Here is an 18714-nt window from a genome sequence, read left to right on the forward strand (position 1 = left end):
TGCACGGTCACGAGAGCGAGCGGCGACAGGAGTGGCGTCAGCAATAGAAGCAGCAGTAGCGCCCACACACGCACAAGGAAGCCCACCGCGACAGGAAAATGAAAAAAAAATGGAGGCAAAAAGGGGGAAAAAGCGCGAAACCACGAAGATACCGGGAGGGAAGAAAAACTGAAAAAAAAAGTACAATTCAAAACAAGTAACGAAAAGAAAGGAGGCAAGCGTAGCCGTAACGCGCAAACCGAGCTTTTTCTTTGTAGAGAGGAGAAGCGCACGAGGCCGTGTTGGCCTGCGTGCGTGGGGAACGTGAAGAAGTACAACACTTTACTCTCAGACGGGCAAAGTTCGCGCGCGCACGCACACACGCACGCAAAGGTCAAGCGCGGGATCACCGAGGAGAGTGAAAACGCGAAAACAAACAAAAAAAGCAAGACCGCCACAGAAACGGCACTCTTTCTCACACAAGCACAAAGCAAAGAGGAAAAACGCACACGCTCTCTTCCGTTGCCCTTGGGCTCAACGGGACGAAGGGCCTGCGTCCTTTTCTTGCGCCTGTGTGTATTTTTTTTTCCGTGCCAAACTTTTTGCCGCCTTCCGTCTTGCTTGCTCTCTCCCCCTCCCTTTTTTTGCTTCGCGGCTACCTTGCTTTCCCGGAAACGCGCCACCGTTGAGCTACTGCAGCAGGCGCAGAGCGAAAGACGTGTTGGTGGTGGTCGAGTAAAGCCAAGGCCAAGGCAGTAAGCAATGCAAAATGGCAGGGAAGATAAACCCAATTCGATACGTACATGCACACCCGGAAAGAACAACAGCGTCACCCGACGCAAGTATCTTCTGTAAGTACAAAGAGAACAGCCAGAAGGGGAGAGAGGGAATGGTACGCGTGTGGGCTGTATGCTCCTGTGATCGATAGAGAGAGCGATGGGTAGAACACGAGTGACGAGGAAAAGCGGGCGGGGCGGAGGAGTAGCGCGGAGGTTTTTCTTTTTCGTCGTTCGCTTGAGGAAGCCGAAGCCAAAGCCGAAGCCAAAGCCGGAGAGTGCTTGACACTTTTTAAAAATATTTTTGGAGGGCGTGCAGAAGTGGTTTCCGTTATAAATAGGTGTATATGCATTTAGGTATATATATATATATATATGCATATAATTTGAACGCATCGAGGCAGACGATGTGCATTGGCCAAGTAGCAGATAGATGCACATGCGCATATGTGTGTTGCACCCAGCATGCACATGAGACGCCGAGAGCAACGGAAGTCAAATGTGCACACAAGTGAAACGGCAAAAAGGAAAGAGAGAAGGCGATAGGAGATGCCCAGCAAGTGATAGAGAGAGCGACAGAGGTCAGCTTATGCGATATGCACGGACACTTACGTGAGAGAGCGAAGGGTGGGGGTGGCTGGGGGGGGGGGCAAACAGCCACAACTTCCCGGCATCCACATAATAAGCGCAGCAGCAACACTGCTTCCTTTCGTGCAAAAAGTACCGTCCTCTAGTTTTCATGTTCGCGCCAATAGTTATCACGACATCGCTAGCGCTGCCTCGGTGACGGCGCGATGGCTCCTGTCGGTGTTATGTAGTGCGTTCGTTCTGTGTGTTTCTTCAGATGCGCGTTCGACTTTCGCGTGCTTGCTTCATTTGCGACACCTCGATACATCTGTGCCGGTTTGGTGGAGTCACCAAACACTAGTATCACATGTAGTACTGAGCAAACATGGCAGTGTACGGCTGCATCAGCACAGCCCAGTACCCATCGGCACGCAGCAGTGCCGGCAGCAACGAGTCCAACACCGTCGCATCTGCGGATGTCCGCTGAAGGAGCTCTACCTCGTCCCAGGCCCACGATTCGGCACGAGCTCGCGCTGCTGCAACCGCGGCAGACATGTGAGAGACGACGATGTCGTCGTATTTCGGCTGCTCCAGCGCGGTGACCGACGTGACACAGGCAACGCCAGATTCTGAGCACGACAGGTGGGCAATGAAGCTGCGCACCAGAAGTGCTTCACCGTGTAGTGGTGGAAGGCCTACTGTATTGCTGCTCCACTGCTGCGCTGCTGCATCCTGTGCAGCGCGCAGTATGGAGGCCCACACCGTCTCGGGGAAGTCTTGACAGTACCCGCGAAGCAGCGCGAAGCACCAGTAGGCCGCCTCCTCGCACGTGAGTGCCGATGCCGAGGGCGAGGAAACGTCCGAGCTCGGCGCCGCCGCCGCCGCGGGCCCCTTCACCAGGCAGTCGAACAGTGCATCGACGGTGACGGCGCCGGCGGCCAAACCTCGAGATGCGCGGTCGCTGATTCGCTGCAGCAGTGGTACGACCACCTGCTTCCAACACCGAAAGACATCGAGGGCGAGGGCCACACCAAGGCGCTCGCTGCCGCCGTCGCGGTCTGACGCCACGTGGGCCCAGCGGAGACGGCTCCCCAAGGATTCGACAAGGCCGATGCCGGTGAGAGAGCGCTCGCAGTGTAAAGCTATACAGCGGCATACGTCTGCCTTGACAGCGTCCTCCTTGGTGGCAAAGGCCGCGTCCACGGGCCAGAGACAATCGTTCAGGTCGGAGGCAGTCGGCGGCCGCGTAGCCGCAGCCGCGCTTTCGTCCCCTGCAGCGTCCTGTGCAAGGAGTGAATGCGAGACGGCCTTGGAGCTGATCTTGCTTACCCCGCCGTAGCTGGCCGACGAGGATGGGTTGATGAAGGAGGACAGCAGCACCTGAAGAAGGAGCGTGGTGTCCGCCGATGCCGTCATTGCTTCTGGCGGCACATATTCGCCTGTCTTGCAATGCCGTGGGCGGCACAGCAGATCCTCTTCCATATCGCTGAGGACTCGCGTGACGGAGTGCATTATCGAGGCAAGACGATGATGTCGGACATACGCAGCGGTCGTAGCGTCCATCAATGCACTTGTCGCCCCGGCCGAGAAAACGTTCGCACGAGCCTCTGCTGCCTTTTCGGTGCTCCCATTCCTGACAGACATCCGGCAGCTGCGTTGATCGGCGAAGGGACGAGGATATCGGTATGTCTCTTTGTATAGATGTTTCTGCGAGTGCGTGCGTGTGTGGAGCTACTGTGCTGCTGCGCCGGCAATGAAGAAGCACAAGCCCGATGCACGAGAGATCTGCTTCCTCACCGACCCACACAGCACAAGAAGAAGGCTTATGCAGAGATGGAGAAGGAAACACGCAAGAAAAAAAAAGAGGGCAGAGAAGAGACGATGGTAGTGCAGGCGGTGGAAGATCACGTTACAGGAGAAAGCATACTTGGTCGTGTTCTACTTTCACGTACCGCGACGTGATGCTGCGTCTACGGAGCAGTCCACGCCCGCCATCGTACGCGCACCCGGGGGTGAGAAGAAGTGATTCAAATAAACACACATACACGAAAGCGCAGCAGCAGCTTCTACCACCCAACAACGTAACCGCGCGCACGATTTCCTGTTTCTTTCAAGACCCTATATCTACCCTCTTCGCCTCCTTTTCGAGACTTTCGTGGCTTAGGAATGTCCGCTCTCCTGTACGCATGCAGGCGCGCGTATATCATACACAAATCGCGTTATACGATGACTTAAATCAGCGCAGTACCCACTCGTACGCTCGCACGACAAAAAAAAAACGACGCGAAGATGTCGAAGCTGAAGAGGACGAGGGATCATGAAAGCCGAGAATACAGAGGCGAGGAAAAAGAGACGGATCAGCCGAAGGAGGGGAATTCGAGTGCGCAGACGCCGCCTCTTCAGCTGGGGAGCCCCTACATTCCCATCCACCCCCATCCCCACGGTCACCTCCCGCTTGCTCGCTTCTTGTTCAAAGGCAGAAAGGCGCACCACGCAGCCATACATGCAGCACTAGAACGCGTTGTTCACACGGTTCATGACGGCACGAATGCGTGTGTACACCTTCGCGGCAGGACTACCGCGGATCAGATCGCAGATGGCGTCCCGTGCCACACGGATGTTCTGTGTCGTGCCCATGATCCAGATCTTTGTGTCGGCGACTACGATGCGCGTACGGGTAACGTTTTCGATCGTGTACTTTGTCTTTCCGTGCGATCCGCTGATCCGGCCGATGCAGCGAGACAAGTTGTCGCCCTGCAGGTTGGCACGCACGTCCTTGATTTCGAAACCCTCAATATACACGTCGTCCATACGCAGCAGCGCCACGGCGTCGCGCACGTCAAAGCCGGCAATGACGGCTTTCACAAAGTCTTCTGCTTTCTGCAGCATGACTTTGCTTGCATTGCCGCTCTGATCGCCCTCGGCGGTAGATGTGGAGGGTGAAGTGCGGAGGTCGACACTGCGTGTCTTGAGGTTCATGCGGATTTCAAGCTTGCACTGCTCCACGATCGGCGTGTACACCTCCATCCACACCTTTTTGAGTGGAGGAAAGCGGTGATGCGGGATCTTGATGCTGCGCGTTTCGCGCACAAACGGAACAGCCGCGGTCTTGGCGGCAGGCGCCTTGGTCTCACCATCGCCTGCTGAGGAGACTGTTGCAACGGCTTCGGAGAACATTGCTGCGCGTGGCGTGTCGGCTTTCTCACGGCTAAACTTCTCTGACGAAGGCGAGGGGGTGCCCTGGTGTACGTATGCTGTAGTGTATGCTGGCCGAGCTGCTGGGCTCCAGCCAAATGCTGTAATGCACGACTCTACGAAATTAGAGAAGAAAACGTGGTGGAAAATAGAGGGGATTGGCACCGGCAGTTAGAGGTCGGCAAAGAGGCAGTCGCGCGATACTTCGCAGCGGCACAAGAGCCGAGAGAGCAGAAATAAAAGACGCACAGGCGCTGCATCAGAGAACGACAAGTCGTCGTCGTCTTTTCAGTTAAAGGTTTTCCTCCTCGCCGTGCTGTATGCGTGTCGCGGCAGGTGAAGCCCGCTCCGTATACACACACACACACATACATCAAAACGTAAGCGCGCGTCCGTTTTCGTTTTTCTTTTCTGCTTTCCTCATACGCTGGAGAATCTGGGAGCATGACAAGGACAAGAGTAGGATAAAGTGCAGCGCAGGACGAGGGAGAGGGATAGGAGCGGGGTCCGATGCTTTTTCTAGCTAAGCCGAGGTGATGCACATCTGCGCCGCTCGTCGGTCTCTAAAGGTAGGAAGCTGGAAAAAAAAATAGTGTGTCCGAGGGCTCGTGCAAAATGGGCAAAAAGAGGGAGAGGGACAACAGCGGAAAAAAGCCGAGAAAATGCGAAAAGGAGGCATGCCACACTGCAAGAGATGCGTGCGCGTCTCACCACCTCTCTGGCCGAAAAAGGAAACGAATTTCTGCTCACGGAGAATGTAGCAGTTCGATATACATAAGGGTAGTGCGCGCCGTCTCGGCACTCGCGGTGAAGACCACCAACACAGGAAAGCCTCGGGCAGAAGAGCACAATGCCCATACTGTGGGTCTCTCTGGTTCACCTCCACCTCCCCACCCTCACACACCTCAACACAAAGGAGCTAGTCGAGGGCGGAGCGGACGATCACTTGATTGTCACGCTCACTCTCCGAGTCGTTGGCTTGGGCGGGTGTGTACCGCGCTGCTTCCCGGGTGTCGCTCTTGGACACGTTGGCAGAATTCGCCTTTGAATCGTCGAGATCTGCCGCAGGTGTGTCGCTCACGTACGAATCCACTGGTGAAAGCGGCGCTGCCACGACCGGACTTTCTTCGTGGTCTGAGCCGCTGTGCGTCGGCAAAGCACCCTCCTCGGCTACTGATACTGCGTCGCTCTCTGCAAGGGATGAGCAAGGCCTTTTGACCAGGAACGTGGCATCCACGTCGCCTGCGGAAAGTGAAGAGGAGGCGGAGCAAGAAGAAACGTAGCGCTGGTGGGTCAGTGAGTGCAGCGCGTCTTCTCTCACAATTTGCGACGCGTCCACCGAAACCTCAAGGAGAGACGTACTACGCGCAGCAGACTTTGCCGCTGTCGGCTTCGCAACAGCACCTCGTCGAGTGTCGCTCTTGCCTGTCTCGACCGGGATGATGCCTCCTGGTGGTGCGCGGTGCTGCGGCGGCCGCTGAACACCCGCTTCAACCGCCGCACTTCGCAGGATCACTTCATTGACCTCCGCATTAGGCGCCGAGTGCGCCTCGCCCACCACCGCAGGCATTGGATGGGAATCGCAGGCGTCACCCTCGAAGCGCGAGCTGCTGCTGCTGCTGAGGTGAGACTTCGGTGGGTGATGCGTCGCGGACGGCGGTGAAGCAGACGTGAGAGGTGTGATGGACGGCTGCACACCGAGGCCAGCGACACCGGAATTTCTCCTTCCCGGGGTCCCTCCCGCAGCAACCGGCTGCGTTGAGGAGGCCAGAGCAACACACGTGGCGCTGGTCTTGTTTGCGGCGGCGCCGCTGTGAATGGGATTCACGTTGACACTCTCATGGCATCCCAACGGCGACGGCGTGCTGGCGAAGCCGCCGGAGGCGAGATGCCCGCGCAGCCCCGTGGCGCTAGAAAGGTGGCTGTAGCTGGGACGACGCGTAGAGGGAAAATTTCGACCGTACAAGCTCTCCTCATCCATGACTCGCATGCTGCCGTGGCAGGTGCTTTGTCCACAGCTAGCCGTAGCGCCGCGCGCCACCGCCATCTCGAGCTGCCGGACGTCACGGTCCAGGCCATCGATGCGGTCCACAATCGCGTGCAGCGAGTCCGAGAATCGAACCATCTCTTGGGTGAGCCTATTCAACACTACAGAGGCGGCAGGTGACGCTGTGCTGTTGTCGTTGGTGCCGCTGCTGCCTGTACCCGCTGTGGGCAACGCTGTCTGGAGCGAAGAGCATCGCACGAGCATCTCCAGTCGGTTCACATCACGCCGACAGACGCGGACTTCGCTGCTGCGGCTTACCGCATGCTCCATTAAGCGCTGCATCTCTGCCGTGCAGTGGGCCACCATGTCTGTCGTACTCGTCATCATCCCCTGAATCTGTGCCACACGATGTCCGAGTGCGTGGTGCTGCACACGCAGTTCCTCTGCCTCCTTGTGCACCGCTCGGCTCGTCGTCTGCCGCCAACGCTGCAGTTCGCGCTCCAGCGTCTCAAACACCTCCTGCACGTGAGCCTGCTGCCGATGAAGAGCCTCGCTGATCTGTTGTTCCTGCCGATCGCAGGTGTTGGCGCTTTGCTGCTTCCATGCGAGCACGTCCTCTCGCACACGCCTCAACTCCTCACCCCACGCCGCGAGTTGGCGCTTCACAGCTCGCTGATGCTCCTCCATGTCGCGCTGCGTCTCTTCGTGCGCAGCCGAAAAGGCAGCACGCATGTCCGCTCGGTGCGCACGCACCTGCTCGGCCGCGTCCCTCGCTGCCTTCTCCACTTTGGCTTGGCGTGCACGGACTTCTTCTACACTGTCCCGCAGGCTCAGCAGCTGCTGCTGCACCTGGTCCTCGACGAGCCGGGAAACAAGGCTCGGAAGATGCGAGCGCGACCACTGGGAGAGCTCAGCGAGCACTAAGCTTCGAGCGAGATCATCTCGCGCCGGTAGCGGCCCGGGCAGGCTACCGGCGGGATCCGACGGGGCGAGGTGAACGCGGCCAGCGGCATCGCGCGGATGAAAGTGCAACGGAACTCCCATGAGGACCTCCGCAGCCGAGCGGTCAAGCTCGTGCCGCGTGCGCGACGTCTTGAGTAGGAGCCCGTCCACCTCCTTGTTCACCTCCTCCAGCCGCGCGGTGAAGCGCTCATCATCGCGGCGGGCGTCGAGGTAGTGGGACATGCAGCGCCAGAGTGGTACGCTTTTTTGTTCTGCCTGAACCTCTCGTGTTTGTGTGCTTCATAAAAGGCCCACGCCGCCTGCACGAAGAGCGGCACTCCCAGCGAGGCTTTCTTCTTGTTCCCAGGACCACCTCGTCTTCGTGGCGATGGCGTGCACATGTGAGCTTGGAAGAGGTCAGCGGATCCCGTCGATGGTGAGAACAGAGCTACAGAAGACAGAAGAGGAGGTGCAGGGTCCTTGATGAGCGTGGCAGCAAGTAAAACAAAGCGAGGTGCCAAAACGCCACAGGAAATGCCACGGATGATTTCCACATAACCGGAGAGCTTCCGCTGGCTCCTTCATGATGGCGCGATAAACCGCACTCTGGAACGTTCACAGTGGCGTAGCGCACGCCATTGGGTGGTCCTCGAGATAGCAGTGCGTTTTCTGGTATGCCTCGGAGGGGGGGGCTTTAGCAGTTGTGGATACAGCCGTTTGAATGTTGTGTACCTAGTTTTCTCTCCTCTCCGCTTGATCCGCCCTTGACACTTTCCTTTGGTCCCCTTTGTCTGTCTGCCTACCCGTTCCCTTCTCCCGGACATTCTCTCTCCCGCACCTGCACGCACACACGCACAGGCGAGCGCGCAGAGCAGCGGGGCCACTTATGAGGCACGACGCAGGAACCAAGGAGAAAGAAAAGAAGTCGAGAACGAATGGTAGGAGACTGGAGCGAAGAAAGAAACGACTCGGAAGGGAGGAGGGTAAAAGCGGAGCTTCGCGGCAAGCATGCGTGTGTGGCTGTTTAGGTATGTGCCTGTTTGTTCGTGGGAAAACGACAGCGCGGAGAGGGGAAAAAGAAGCAGACACGCCTTAGCTTCACACGCTCGGTCGATCAACGCACCGCTGAGCGACGGCGGCAGCACCCCTTGTCGGCGTCCTCTCAGCTTTTCTGCCATGAGGCCATCACATCGCAAGCAAACAGCAGCAACAGCGAAAGCAAAGCGGCGGCGAGCAGAGGGACTCCACACGAGGCTACAAATACAGACATGAGCGCTACCGACGGCCCAGTTAATTTAGCAACATCAACTCCATTTACTGCCTCTCCGCGTACGTGGAAACGCGGCGCGCACATGCACGCCGTCGCAGGCATTGATACATCTCGGACATTTTGACGTGGAATACAACACAACGCGCATGGAGGACAGTGGTGAGTAGGGGAAGGGAGAGAAGGAAACAAGGCAGGCAAAACACAAGGCCATTACAACAAGAAATAGGGAGAGGACGGTGGTTGGGGGGAGGTGGTGTGGGAGGGCGAACGACGCACACAGAGACTGCTTGAGGATTGTGGAACCATCAGCCTCCCTCACCAAATTCACCCTCCTCCCCTCGTCCATCGCCACAGCTGCGGTTTCTAATTCGGGAAGAACCGGTGGAGAAAGACGCGAACAAAAAAAAGGAAGGGGGGTCCGATATGTGGCACACAACAGCAGGAGAGGAGAGGGGGAGGGGGAGACAGCAGGGGACCCAGAAGGACTAAACCGCATGGCAAGCATTTCCCTTGAGTAGCGCGTGCACCTTATTCCGTGGGCCCCCGCTCCGCGCCTACGCCTCACCTCACACCGCCGAGGCTGATTCGACAGCTGCAGAACTCGAACTAGCGTTGCCGGTGCCTGAGGGAGCGGCGCAGGCCCGCTCTGATTGCCCGCGGTGCTCCTGTTCGCGACGGTAACCTCTGAGGCACCTTTCTATGGCTGCGTCTTCTCGTGCCGTTGACGGCGCTGCTCCTCCTTGTCCCGCTTTTTGGCATCGTGCGCGGCCTTCTTCGCGTCCTTCTTGTCGCCTTTCTCCCTCTCCTTCATTGCCTTCAGTTGATGCTTGCGCTCCTCGAAGTTCTTGGGGTAGCCCTCGGGCCGTGGATGCCACACGAGCGGCGTGGCGGGCAGGTTGTACTTGCTCCGGTCGTAGGAGTCGCTCAGGTACTGGCTGAGGTGCTTCGGGAACAGGCGCGGGAATGTCTCACACACGCTCGGCTGCGCCTCTGTCCACAGAAACTCCACCTTCGTGCGGGTGACGGGGTCGATCGCTGGAAGGAAGAGCTTCCACAGCATGGAGAAGAGCTTCGGCGGGTTGATGCACACCATCTTGCCTAGTCGCTCCGGGTAGTGGTCCTGAATCACGCGGATGACGCCTATGCCTACGGACGGCTTGCCGTCGTGCAGGTGCGAGTACGTTTCGAAGTCCGTCAGGCAGACCCACTTCTCGACCCCGACAGGCATCATGCGGATCAAGTGGTTGAAGGAACACACCATGTGCCGCAGCGGGCTCTTGCGCTCCGGGCCCCAACGCATCGACATGAACATGACGGGGCGGTGCTCCTTGTCCCACCCAATGAACTGGCCCATGTGGTGATTCGGGTTCTCCATGCAGGCGTCACACCGCCACGTCTCCGACCCCGTTTCCTTCCACCACTTGACGGTGTTCTCCAGCATGGAGAACGCCTCATTGAGGTTGAAGCTGCGGGCGATAAGGTAACGGAGACAAAGCCAATTGTCGAACTTCTCTTCCTCATACCATGGCGCAGCGGCGACCATCTTCTTGAAGTCATCCAGCTTGCGTTTCTGTGCTTCCTCGAGCTCTCCGTGCCGTTGCTCCCACGTCTTCACGACAGCGGGAGGCCGAATCTTGTCCACCTCCTCGGAACTCGAGAGAAAGTACGGGATCTGGAAGGCGTCGTTCTGCTTCGGAAATAGAAAGCAGTCCTTTGGCAGATCCAAGTCGGCCTCCACGGTACACGCAGCTAAATCGCCGTCGGATGGAGTCGGCGGCACGTTGGCCGACAACGAAGAGTTCTTTTCTGGCGGCATCTGAATCACACATGCTGGCTGCTGCGTGCCTTGTCTCGTTGGTGTGGGGGCGTAGGTGCGGTGTGGTGGGGAGGAGGGGGGAGTGGAGGGTGAGAGGAGGGCGGTGCAGTTTGTGGTGCAAGTGCATAGCGGGTAGCAAAGATAAAAAAAGTGAGTAAAAGTAGAGAGATGCCCAAACGGATTGCGCGCCTGGGGAGTTCAACGCGCAGAGAGATACATGGGGGAGAAAGAGAGTAATGTGAAACGAGAAGCACAACGCATTCGACTGCATGGCTCCAAACTCGTCCTCGCATCTGGCGCGCTTCCTGTTTCCGTGGAGAAGTCCACCAATCTGGTATCCTCCTCCCCACTGGCACTCTCGATACTGCACAGCGCTGCCAAAGCGGTCCATGAGAGTTCTGTTGTTTTCAAGGCATCATCGGATAACACCACCCGCGAGTAGGTGGACCTACGTATCACCCTCCCCTCATTCCTTGTTCTTCACCTCAAGAGGGGATCTCCCCCGTCGTGGTGGGTACGCAAGAAGGCGGGTGGAGGGGGGGGGCAGAGAAAGAGGGGTACGGGAGAGGCGAAACATCTAGGATGACTCGATCCCTCGACATCGAGCATGAGCGGAAGAACACAACAGGGGATAAGGAGAGCATCAATGGCTGGTGAAGGATATCGCGTGGATGGCGGAGAGTACGTTGACTCCTTCCGCACCACCACATTGTTTTGCGTCCATCCTCCCCCCTCTTTCCTTCACGCCGCAAGCTTTCACAAAAGGCAGTCAGCACCGCGGCACAGCTCTTTAAAGCTAATATGCGGCTCAGTTCCAAAGTTGGCTAAACAAGCCAACTGCCAGAGATGCGTACAAACGCACGAGGTACGGTGGGGGTGGGGTGGGGGAGTTTCTTGAAGTGAAAAGGGGTGGAGAGAAAAAAAATGTGACCGACTGCTTTGCTTCCTCAGCAGGCAACGTCTAGGGTATGGCCAACAAACATGAGGTGAGACTGTGCATGTGTTTTTTTTTTATCTTGCATTGGCTATTGTTTGATGTATAGGTACAGCGCGTCACATAGACAACAAGAGTGATGATCTCCGAACCAAAGACACGAAGCTATATATGTATATATACACTTACCACTGGCATTAATACCCACAGTAGAAGGGGGCGGTGCCATGAAAAAAAAAAGGGTGGGTGGGGGGGGTTGCACAAAAACATGAGCAATAGATACACATGGCTGGGGCTGCGCCTGCACCGCGGAGCTTCGGCGAAGCGTCACATACCCTCCGAGGGGTATCATCGCGCTCGCGAGCGCCGCACCACCAAGGTAAAAGAGGCACAAGAGGGCCTTGGCATGGGATGCGCGTCCGCAGATGGCGATCACACAGATTCTTTCATGGGAACGTAGAAGCACAGCTCCTTTTCTGGCTCTTGTTCATCGCGCTTTGTTTTAGTCACCCCTCAGCTAAGCCCGCAGGGGTTGGGGGAAGAGAAATGTGCGCTCCTCCCTGCTGGTTGTGCGTCGCCTAGCGACTCGCTCGCGCTCTCCCCGGCGCACTCGCACACATTCCGCTTATCCACGTCTCGCTAGACACCCTTCTTTCTTCTGTGGCAATGCGGCCTCGAGTCCCCACAGGCAGCCCCTCCGTGCGTTCTAGCCCGAGGGCAGCGATCTGGCACAGCTTCGTGGCAGTGTGAGGGGACCCCTTGAGCCCGATAACGAAGGATCGCTCTTACCACGTCTACACCCAAAAGTTTCCGGATGCAGTATTTCAGCTGTGCCCATTCTCGTCGTGCAGCTCGTACGCATTCTCAGAGAGAGATTGCGAAGTCACGGCATCTTTGCAATGACAACGGGAGGCAACAAGGCAGGGAAGTAGAGAAGACGGGTGCGTGAGAGGCTGTGGCGAAGAAGTCGTGGCTGTTATACAGTGAAGTCTACCGCAGACGAAAGGGCGGCGGGGGAGGGACAGTCGAGATTCTGACGACGCATCGAGAAGAGAAAATAAAATGGGCGACGCGATGGCGATCATACCAACACTTTTGTTTTTCTCGCACAGTCGGGAGCAAATAAGCCTCTTTCTTCTTTTTTTTTGCAGACTGTCCTCTCTGCCCGTTCGTGTGTCTTGCTTTTCTTTTATTCATTGGGAAATGGAATGCAAGGGTATTCATTCAACCCATCCTTTCAGTCATACTGCATGAGTGAAACTCCACTCGACCCCGGGCTGCCGCAGGCCCCACACCTCGTTGCTCGAAGCAGCGCTACACACGCGCGTCACAGCAATGCGCCGACTCAGTCACATGAGCACGGCCGCGGCCTCGAACTCTGCCCACCACCCGCCTCGCAGGTCGCCCCGACGCCACGCCACGTCGTGGGCGCTGGACCCTGTCGCCACCATCAGTGGCGCCGCGTTGGCAGGGATAGGGCAGTGGGGGTGGTTCGGCATCCATGCAGAGTGGGGGCGCTCGGACCCTGATCACACACGGGGAGGTATAGCCCGCCAACATCAGAGAAGTAAAAGGAGAAGCGAAAAAAAAAAGAAAGAACGAGCGGAAGGGGGACGGGTATGGGGAAAAGGGAACCGGCTGAATCGAAGCATAAAAAAACATGCAAGAGAACAATGGAGCCTTGACGGCTACAACATTAACTCATTGGTTTCTTTTTGTTGCTGTTTACTTTTGCTGTTTTCTTTGTTTCGCGTTATGTAATAGAGGCAGGCGAGCCTGCCTGAAGGACTGTGCCGTGCGCGTAAAGGACCTGTACATGCGCGGCTACGGTGAGAGGGTGGGCGCGATACTCAAGTGCAGGAACAGCGCTGCGTGTACAAGGTTCAAGGAGTCAAACGAAGAAACCGTAATGCGTGGAGGAAACGGAAGAGAATTGTGACAGCGGGGGAAGCAGATCGAGATTGGTACGTGCGTGGGTAGGTACGTGTCTGTGGATGGAGTCGCCGCTTTCTAGGCACCAACGAAAGCACAGAAGAGCGATGCAGATGGGAAGAAAAAAAAATGATACTGCGGACACCTACACATATCCTCAAGAGACAACAACGTGCGAATCGCGCCACGATACCTCCGCTGGAGGGAAAAAGGCGCACAATCGCAGCTAAGAAATAACAAACATGCTGAGGTTTGGGACTGGAGGCAGAGTCCCATGCCCAGCTGCAGCCCTGAAAAATGAGTTGCGTCGTCATATTCAGTGACCTTTCCAAGCAAAGCCCCATTGTCTACATTCTTCGTGTCCCAGTTGCTCTTCATCCCGCCCACTTACAGCGCAAAAACGAAGTTCCTCACGCGAGCGCACAAGCTGCTCCTTTCACACGCAAACGTAGCACAAGACAACACCGACAACGCGCTTGCAAGCATGCACACATAAAGAAATACAAACATCATCGTAGCCGTGAGATGCACGCACACATACACACTAAATGAAAACGAGGATCACCTTGGACACACAGAGACTAACATACAAACTGAAAGCCAACAATAAAAAGATAAAACAATGCAGGCGGTTGGGAAAAGGGGGAAAAGGAAACATAAACAACACGTACTTCGCGCTGAGGGAAATGGGGAGGGGAGGGGATGAAGCACAAAAAAGCGCCACTTTCCTTTCTTTCTTGCTTGTAAAGGGCTTCGAAAAACAAAAATGAAAGAGGTAAAGCATGAGGCGAATGGAGGGAGCAATTCGACAAAAGAAAATGTGGCGGCACCACACACGACGATGCGACCGCTCCTTCCCTCCTCCTCCCCCATAGCTTCGCCGTCCTTCCTCTCCTGCATCTCCCCCTGTGTCTACCTCGGGGACTAAGCGTGTGCCATGCTGAGCTGTCGAGTCGGCGCACAGATGCACGCGGCCCCTCCTTCAGAGCTCCCTCCTCTGTTTCCTTCTTGTGTGTCATCGCCCTTCCTCGTCGACGTTGACTTTTTTTTTGATGGAGAGATGAGACTGGCATTGCTCGAGGAGAGTTGGAGGGAAAGGCCAGTATCTGCGAGACAGGTATTCTTCGCCCTTCTCCCCCTCCTTCAACTCGCCTCAAGCGGCTGGCCGTCCTTTCTCACAGCTTAGAGCGCAAGTTGTCAAGCATCGCGCCAATGCTCACCATGAGCAACTTCGTTTCGTTGGCGAACATCTCCATTGACAGCGTGAAAGAGTGCAGTCCCTCGACGTCCTCCGACGTCAGAGGAACCTGAAAGGTTGCCGGGAGGTGCACGGGACTAGTTTGGTGGCTGCTGTGCTCTGACGCCTCTTTTGTGCCCGCCCTGCGCAGGTACGGCACCACAGATACATTGCGCTCCGAGGCGAGCACCTGAAAGTTGTAGCCCTGACCCGTGGGCGATGTAACAGGGGTGAGATGTGTGAAGTGGCTGAAGAGGCCGTCGAAAGTGGCGGCGCGCGGCATGCTAGGCCTAAGCGTCAGGGCTGCAAACGGGTGCGCGCTGTGCCGTGAGGCTTCGTAACCGAGCCAAGGTGAATGGCGGAGCCCAGGAGAGTGCGGCTGTGAGCGCAGCTGCTGCGAGTGTTCACCAGATGTGCTCACTGCCACGGCTCCTTTTATGGACCTCTGCCCACGCTCTTGCAAGTCGCGGAGGTCTGGCTGCTGGTGAGTGCCGGGATCCGCGATCTTAGAACTACCACCGCCCGAGATGTCGCCGGCATCGTTTGCCTCTGCGTAGTCCTGCACCGACTGGTTGATGAGCATGAGCATAATCTGGCTCTTGCGACAGTGCAGCACGTTGGCGGCTTCAATCAGATCGAAGACGGCCTTCATAATGTCACCCTCCAGGTTGATCGAGGGCTCGCGGATCATGTAGCACATGAGGTCTACAAAGCGCTGGAAGGCGCCGGCGACGTCGTGGGCCACAGGCTGCAGGTTGCGCATCATCCGGCGCGTGCCCTCTGTATACGTGCGCTGGCTACGAATGACGTTCCAGCTCATCCACATTGTCTGGAGAAGCATCGTCATGCGGTACATGTGCAGGTACGTTTGCTCGCACGCCTTTATCGGGTAGTCAACCTCGACGAGCGTTCGTTCATCCCGTGCGAACTTCATCATCTCCTTCGTGCTCTTGAGACGGCGCATAAGTTCGACCAGCTGTTTGTCAATCTGCACCATGGCGGTATCCGTCTTGGACAGCAGGTGCAGAGAGCGGTTCGTGAGCGTACCGCGTGACGGCAATTGGCCGTCTCCGCCACCCACGTTCTGCGACAGCTGCTCATCCTCTGTTTCGTGAATCCCCATGATGGAGTGGTTGTTCAAGACGGGGTCGTTCACCAGCGGCTCACTGAAGAGGCCCATCATGCTCGAGACCACCGAAGCCATGCAGCGCAGCACGTTGCTCCGCTTCGCGCGCAGGATAAGGCTGGGCGACAGCGGCAGCACCAGCACGCTCACGAAGAGGTATATGAAGATGCCAAACGTGTTCTGGTTCATGCGCGATACCGTGTCCTCCACCGTGGTCTCGGCAATCGAGATGAGCGGGATGAGAACGAACATACCGTACACGGCCATGATGCCGTACTCCTTGTCGAAGCGCAGGAACGTACCGAAGAAGATCAGGGTACACAGCGAAGCCACGCGCTGCACCGGGGTCTCTGAGTAAGTACCGGCGAAGAAGCCGAGTACCGTCCCCAGCAAGCAGCCGGTCAGGCGCACGATGGACTCCTGCACCGCCTCGACCGGGTTTGAGCCGGAGACGAAGGCGATAATGTTCGGACCAGAGAAGGAGGCCTTGTCAACCTTGATTAGGTAGGAGAAACCGATCGTCAAAATCATCGCCACGCTCACCTTAGCGGCCTCGACAACGCGCTGTACTTCGCGGCGGTTCCATTCCGTGAAGAGCTTCTTGAGGAAGTGGAGGTTCTCCTTCAGTGGTTCCCACGCCGTCTTGATCCAAATCTGCTCCATAGTGCTCACGACACTTGGGTGGTGCGCCTTGACCTTCGTCTGGAAGATGTCGATGGTGTCGCGGACGCAGACCACCGTGAAGATGTAGAAAGTCATAAGCGGAACGAACTCCTCCAAGATGCCAGAGGTGTATTCATAGAAGATCGTGCGACGCGCCAGCTTGAACGCGTCCTGCAAGTCGTCGGTGCGGTCGGCAAAACACTCGAAGCGCTCTTGCAGGCCCAGCAGAGCCTTGCGCGTTTTGGCTTTGGTGAGCAGGTCCAAGAGTTCGTCGAAAACCTCAGCAACGGCGTTGAGGTGGGGGTTCAGTAGCTCGCCAAACGCTTTGGAGCGGTCGGAGTCGTCGATCGCGCTCGGCTTGGCCTCAACCATATCCAGCACACGCGTCATGCTGCTGAGGTTGATACGCAGGCGCTCAAACAGAGCAAACTTGAGCGCACGAATCTCCCGCACTTCGGCAGGCTCGAATAAGAACTCGTAGAAGGAGAAGCTCTGGTTATGCTCAAACAGCGGCAACAGCACATCAAGGGAGTCGGTCATGATACGCACCTTCGACATTGCCATGTTGCGCTCCACGTTGGACGGACTCCAAAAGGAGTAGACGAGGCCGCGGTACGCCGTGGCGGTGTTGCGGCCGATGTCGCGAAGAAGCCGCTGTGCCTCACGCTTGCAGAAGAGCGGGTATGGAAAGAAGGCGACGACGACGCAAAGTCCGGTGCCAATGCACCAATCCACCATGACACGGCACGGAAAGACAGCACCGCGGTTGCTGTCGACCAGGAGCCCGACCGTGCAGCTGTTGAAGAGAAGCAGGCAGATACGGCGCACGACGCCCTCGGTGAAGGTGGCGATGATAAACAGCATAGCGGAGTAGTAGATGCACCAGCCAGTAAAGTGGTGGCCAAGGCTCAGCGCACCAGCGATGACGGACAGCGGTAGCCAAAAGCAGCCAGCACGAATCCAGATAAAAATGTATGCAATGACCTCACCAGCCGTCCGCTTCGTTGCAAGCAAGATCGATGCGAAGACCATGAAAGGGGAGACGAAGGGGCTACCAGGCAGTTCCGCTGCGATCAGCGCGCCAGGTACAAGTACCCCCAGAACCGTTATGCGAATAGCAAACTCAAACTGACGCCAAAACTGAGGCGCGCGCAGGAAGTCGAAGAAGGTGCAATTGATGCGCCGCATGGGCGGACGCAGGTTCCACGGCACACTCACGTCGCCGTGGCTGCCACTGCCGCCCTGTGGATACCGGGCATTGTAGCGGGGGATACCGCAGCTGTCCAGTGAGACGTCATCGTCGTTGACAAAAGAGTCGCTGCAGTCGATGCCGTTGGCGATCCGCTTGCCGGGCGCACCACCGGCCTCCGCGGCGCTCCTCAGCGTGGCTATGGGGGTGCTGGTCGCGGCCTGCTTGGGAGACAGTTTGTTGTGCACCGAGAACGACTTCGATTTGGCGCCAGGTGGCCCCGCCAAGATTACTGTGGCAGGCGTCGATGGCTCTGGTACCTGAAGAGGCAGCGGTGGTGGTGGGATCTTGCTCTCGTGCCTAACCGTAGTCGCATTGGAAGACGTCAAAGGGTCCTTGGTGCTTGTACTGGTATTGGCAGGCACTACGGTATTCGGGTGCAGCTCCGCCTCCACCACATCCGACGAGTTTCTTGAAGGGCCCTCCTTCGGCGTGAAGATGGGCTCGTCATCGGAGTCGAAATGGTTGGACATGGCAACGAGTGCGTGCTCGATCTGGTGGGTGTTGCTCTGGAAAGTCGCGCCCGTCACTTTTTTTTTCCAGATTGGAGATCGCGATCGCGGTGGTTATGACCTTCTGGGAGTATGTCAATGCACACATGCCCCCCTCCAGACTTCAACTACTGATACTTATACGCACGCGAATAGACAGCACTACGACGTCCTTTGAAGTGCCTGTAATGCCTCCCGCAGGACAGAGAAGAGGAATGAGACAATCGAAGAGGACATGACAAGTTGGCCTTTACGCATACCATCTACCCGCCTCTGAACACGAGTCGAGCTCCACTCGACCCCGGGCTGCCGCAGGCCCCACACCTCGTTGCTCGAAGCAGCGCTACACACGCGCGTCACAGCAATGCGCCGACTCAGTCACATGAGCACGGCCGCGGCCTCGAACTCTGCCCACCACCCGCCTCGCAGGTCGCCCCGACGCCACGCCACGTCGTGGGCGCTGGACCCTGTCGCCACCATCAGTGGCGCCGCGTTGGCAGGGATAGGGCAGTGGGGGTGGTTCGGCATCCATGCAGAGGGGGGCGCTCGA

At 57.2% G+C, this 18714-nt stretch overlaps 5 protein-coding genes across 5 annotated transcripts; all 5 read right to left on the reverse strand.

The window, feature by feature from the left end:
- Positions 1-1685: 1685 nt before the first annotated feature.
- On the reverse strand, positions 1686-2966 carry LINJ_35_3580 (hypothetical protein, unknown function; the record flags this gene model as incomplete). The annotated part of the gene is made up of 1 exon (XM_001469128.1): positions 1686-2966. The coding sequence occupies one exon, from the start codon at positions 2964-2966 to the stop codon at positions 1686-1688; it is 1281 nt and encodes a 426-aa protein (XP_001469165.1).
- An 867-nt stretch (positions 2967-3833) lies between these two features.
- LINJ_35_3590 (conserved hypothetical protein) lies at positions 3834-4499 on the reverse strand (the record flags this gene model as incomplete). The annotated part of the gene is made up of 1 exon (XM_001469127.1): positions 3834-4499. The coding sequence occupies one exon, from the start codon at positions 4497-4499 to the stop codon at positions 3834-3836; it is 666 nt and encodes a 221-aa protein (XP_001469164.1).
- Positions 4500-5436: 937 nt separating this feature from the next.
- On the reverse strand, positions 5437-7689 carry LINJ_35_3600 (conserved hypothetical protein; the record flags this gene model as incomplete). The annotated part of the gene is made up of 1 exon (XM_001469126.1): positions 5437-7689. One exon carries the CDS (start codon positions 7687-7689, stop codon positions 5437-5439), a length of 2253 nt encoding a protein of 750 aa, XP_001469163.1.
- A 1724-nt stretch (positions 7690-9413) lies between these two features.
- Positions 9414-10532, reverse strand: LINJ_35_3610 (conserved hypothetical protein; the record flags this gene model as incomplete). The annotated part of the gene is made up of 1 exon (XM_001469125.1): positions 9414-10532. One exon carries the CDS (start codon positions 10530-10532, stop codon positions 9414-9416), a length of 1119 nt encoding a protein of 372 aa, XP_001469162.1.
- A 4041-nt stretch (positions 10533-14573) lies between these two features.
- Positions 14574-17288, reverse strand: LINJ_35_3620 (conserved hypothetical protein; the record flags this gene model as incomplete). Its single annotated transcript, XM_001469124.1, has 1 exon — positions 14574-17288. The coding sequence occupies one exon, from the start codon at positions 17286-17288 to the stop codon at positions 14574-14576; it is 2715 nt and encodes a 904-aa protein (XP_001469161.1).
- Positions 17289-18714: the final 1426 nt, after the last annotated feature.

Source organism: Leishmania infantum, chromosome 35 (genome assembly GCF_000002875.2).
Source record: "Leishmania infantum JPCM5 genome chromosome 35".
In the NCBI taxonomy this organism is placed as follows: domain Eukaryota; phylum Euglenozoa; class Kinetoplastea; order Trypanosomatida; family Trypanosomatidae; genus Leishmania; species Leishmania infantum.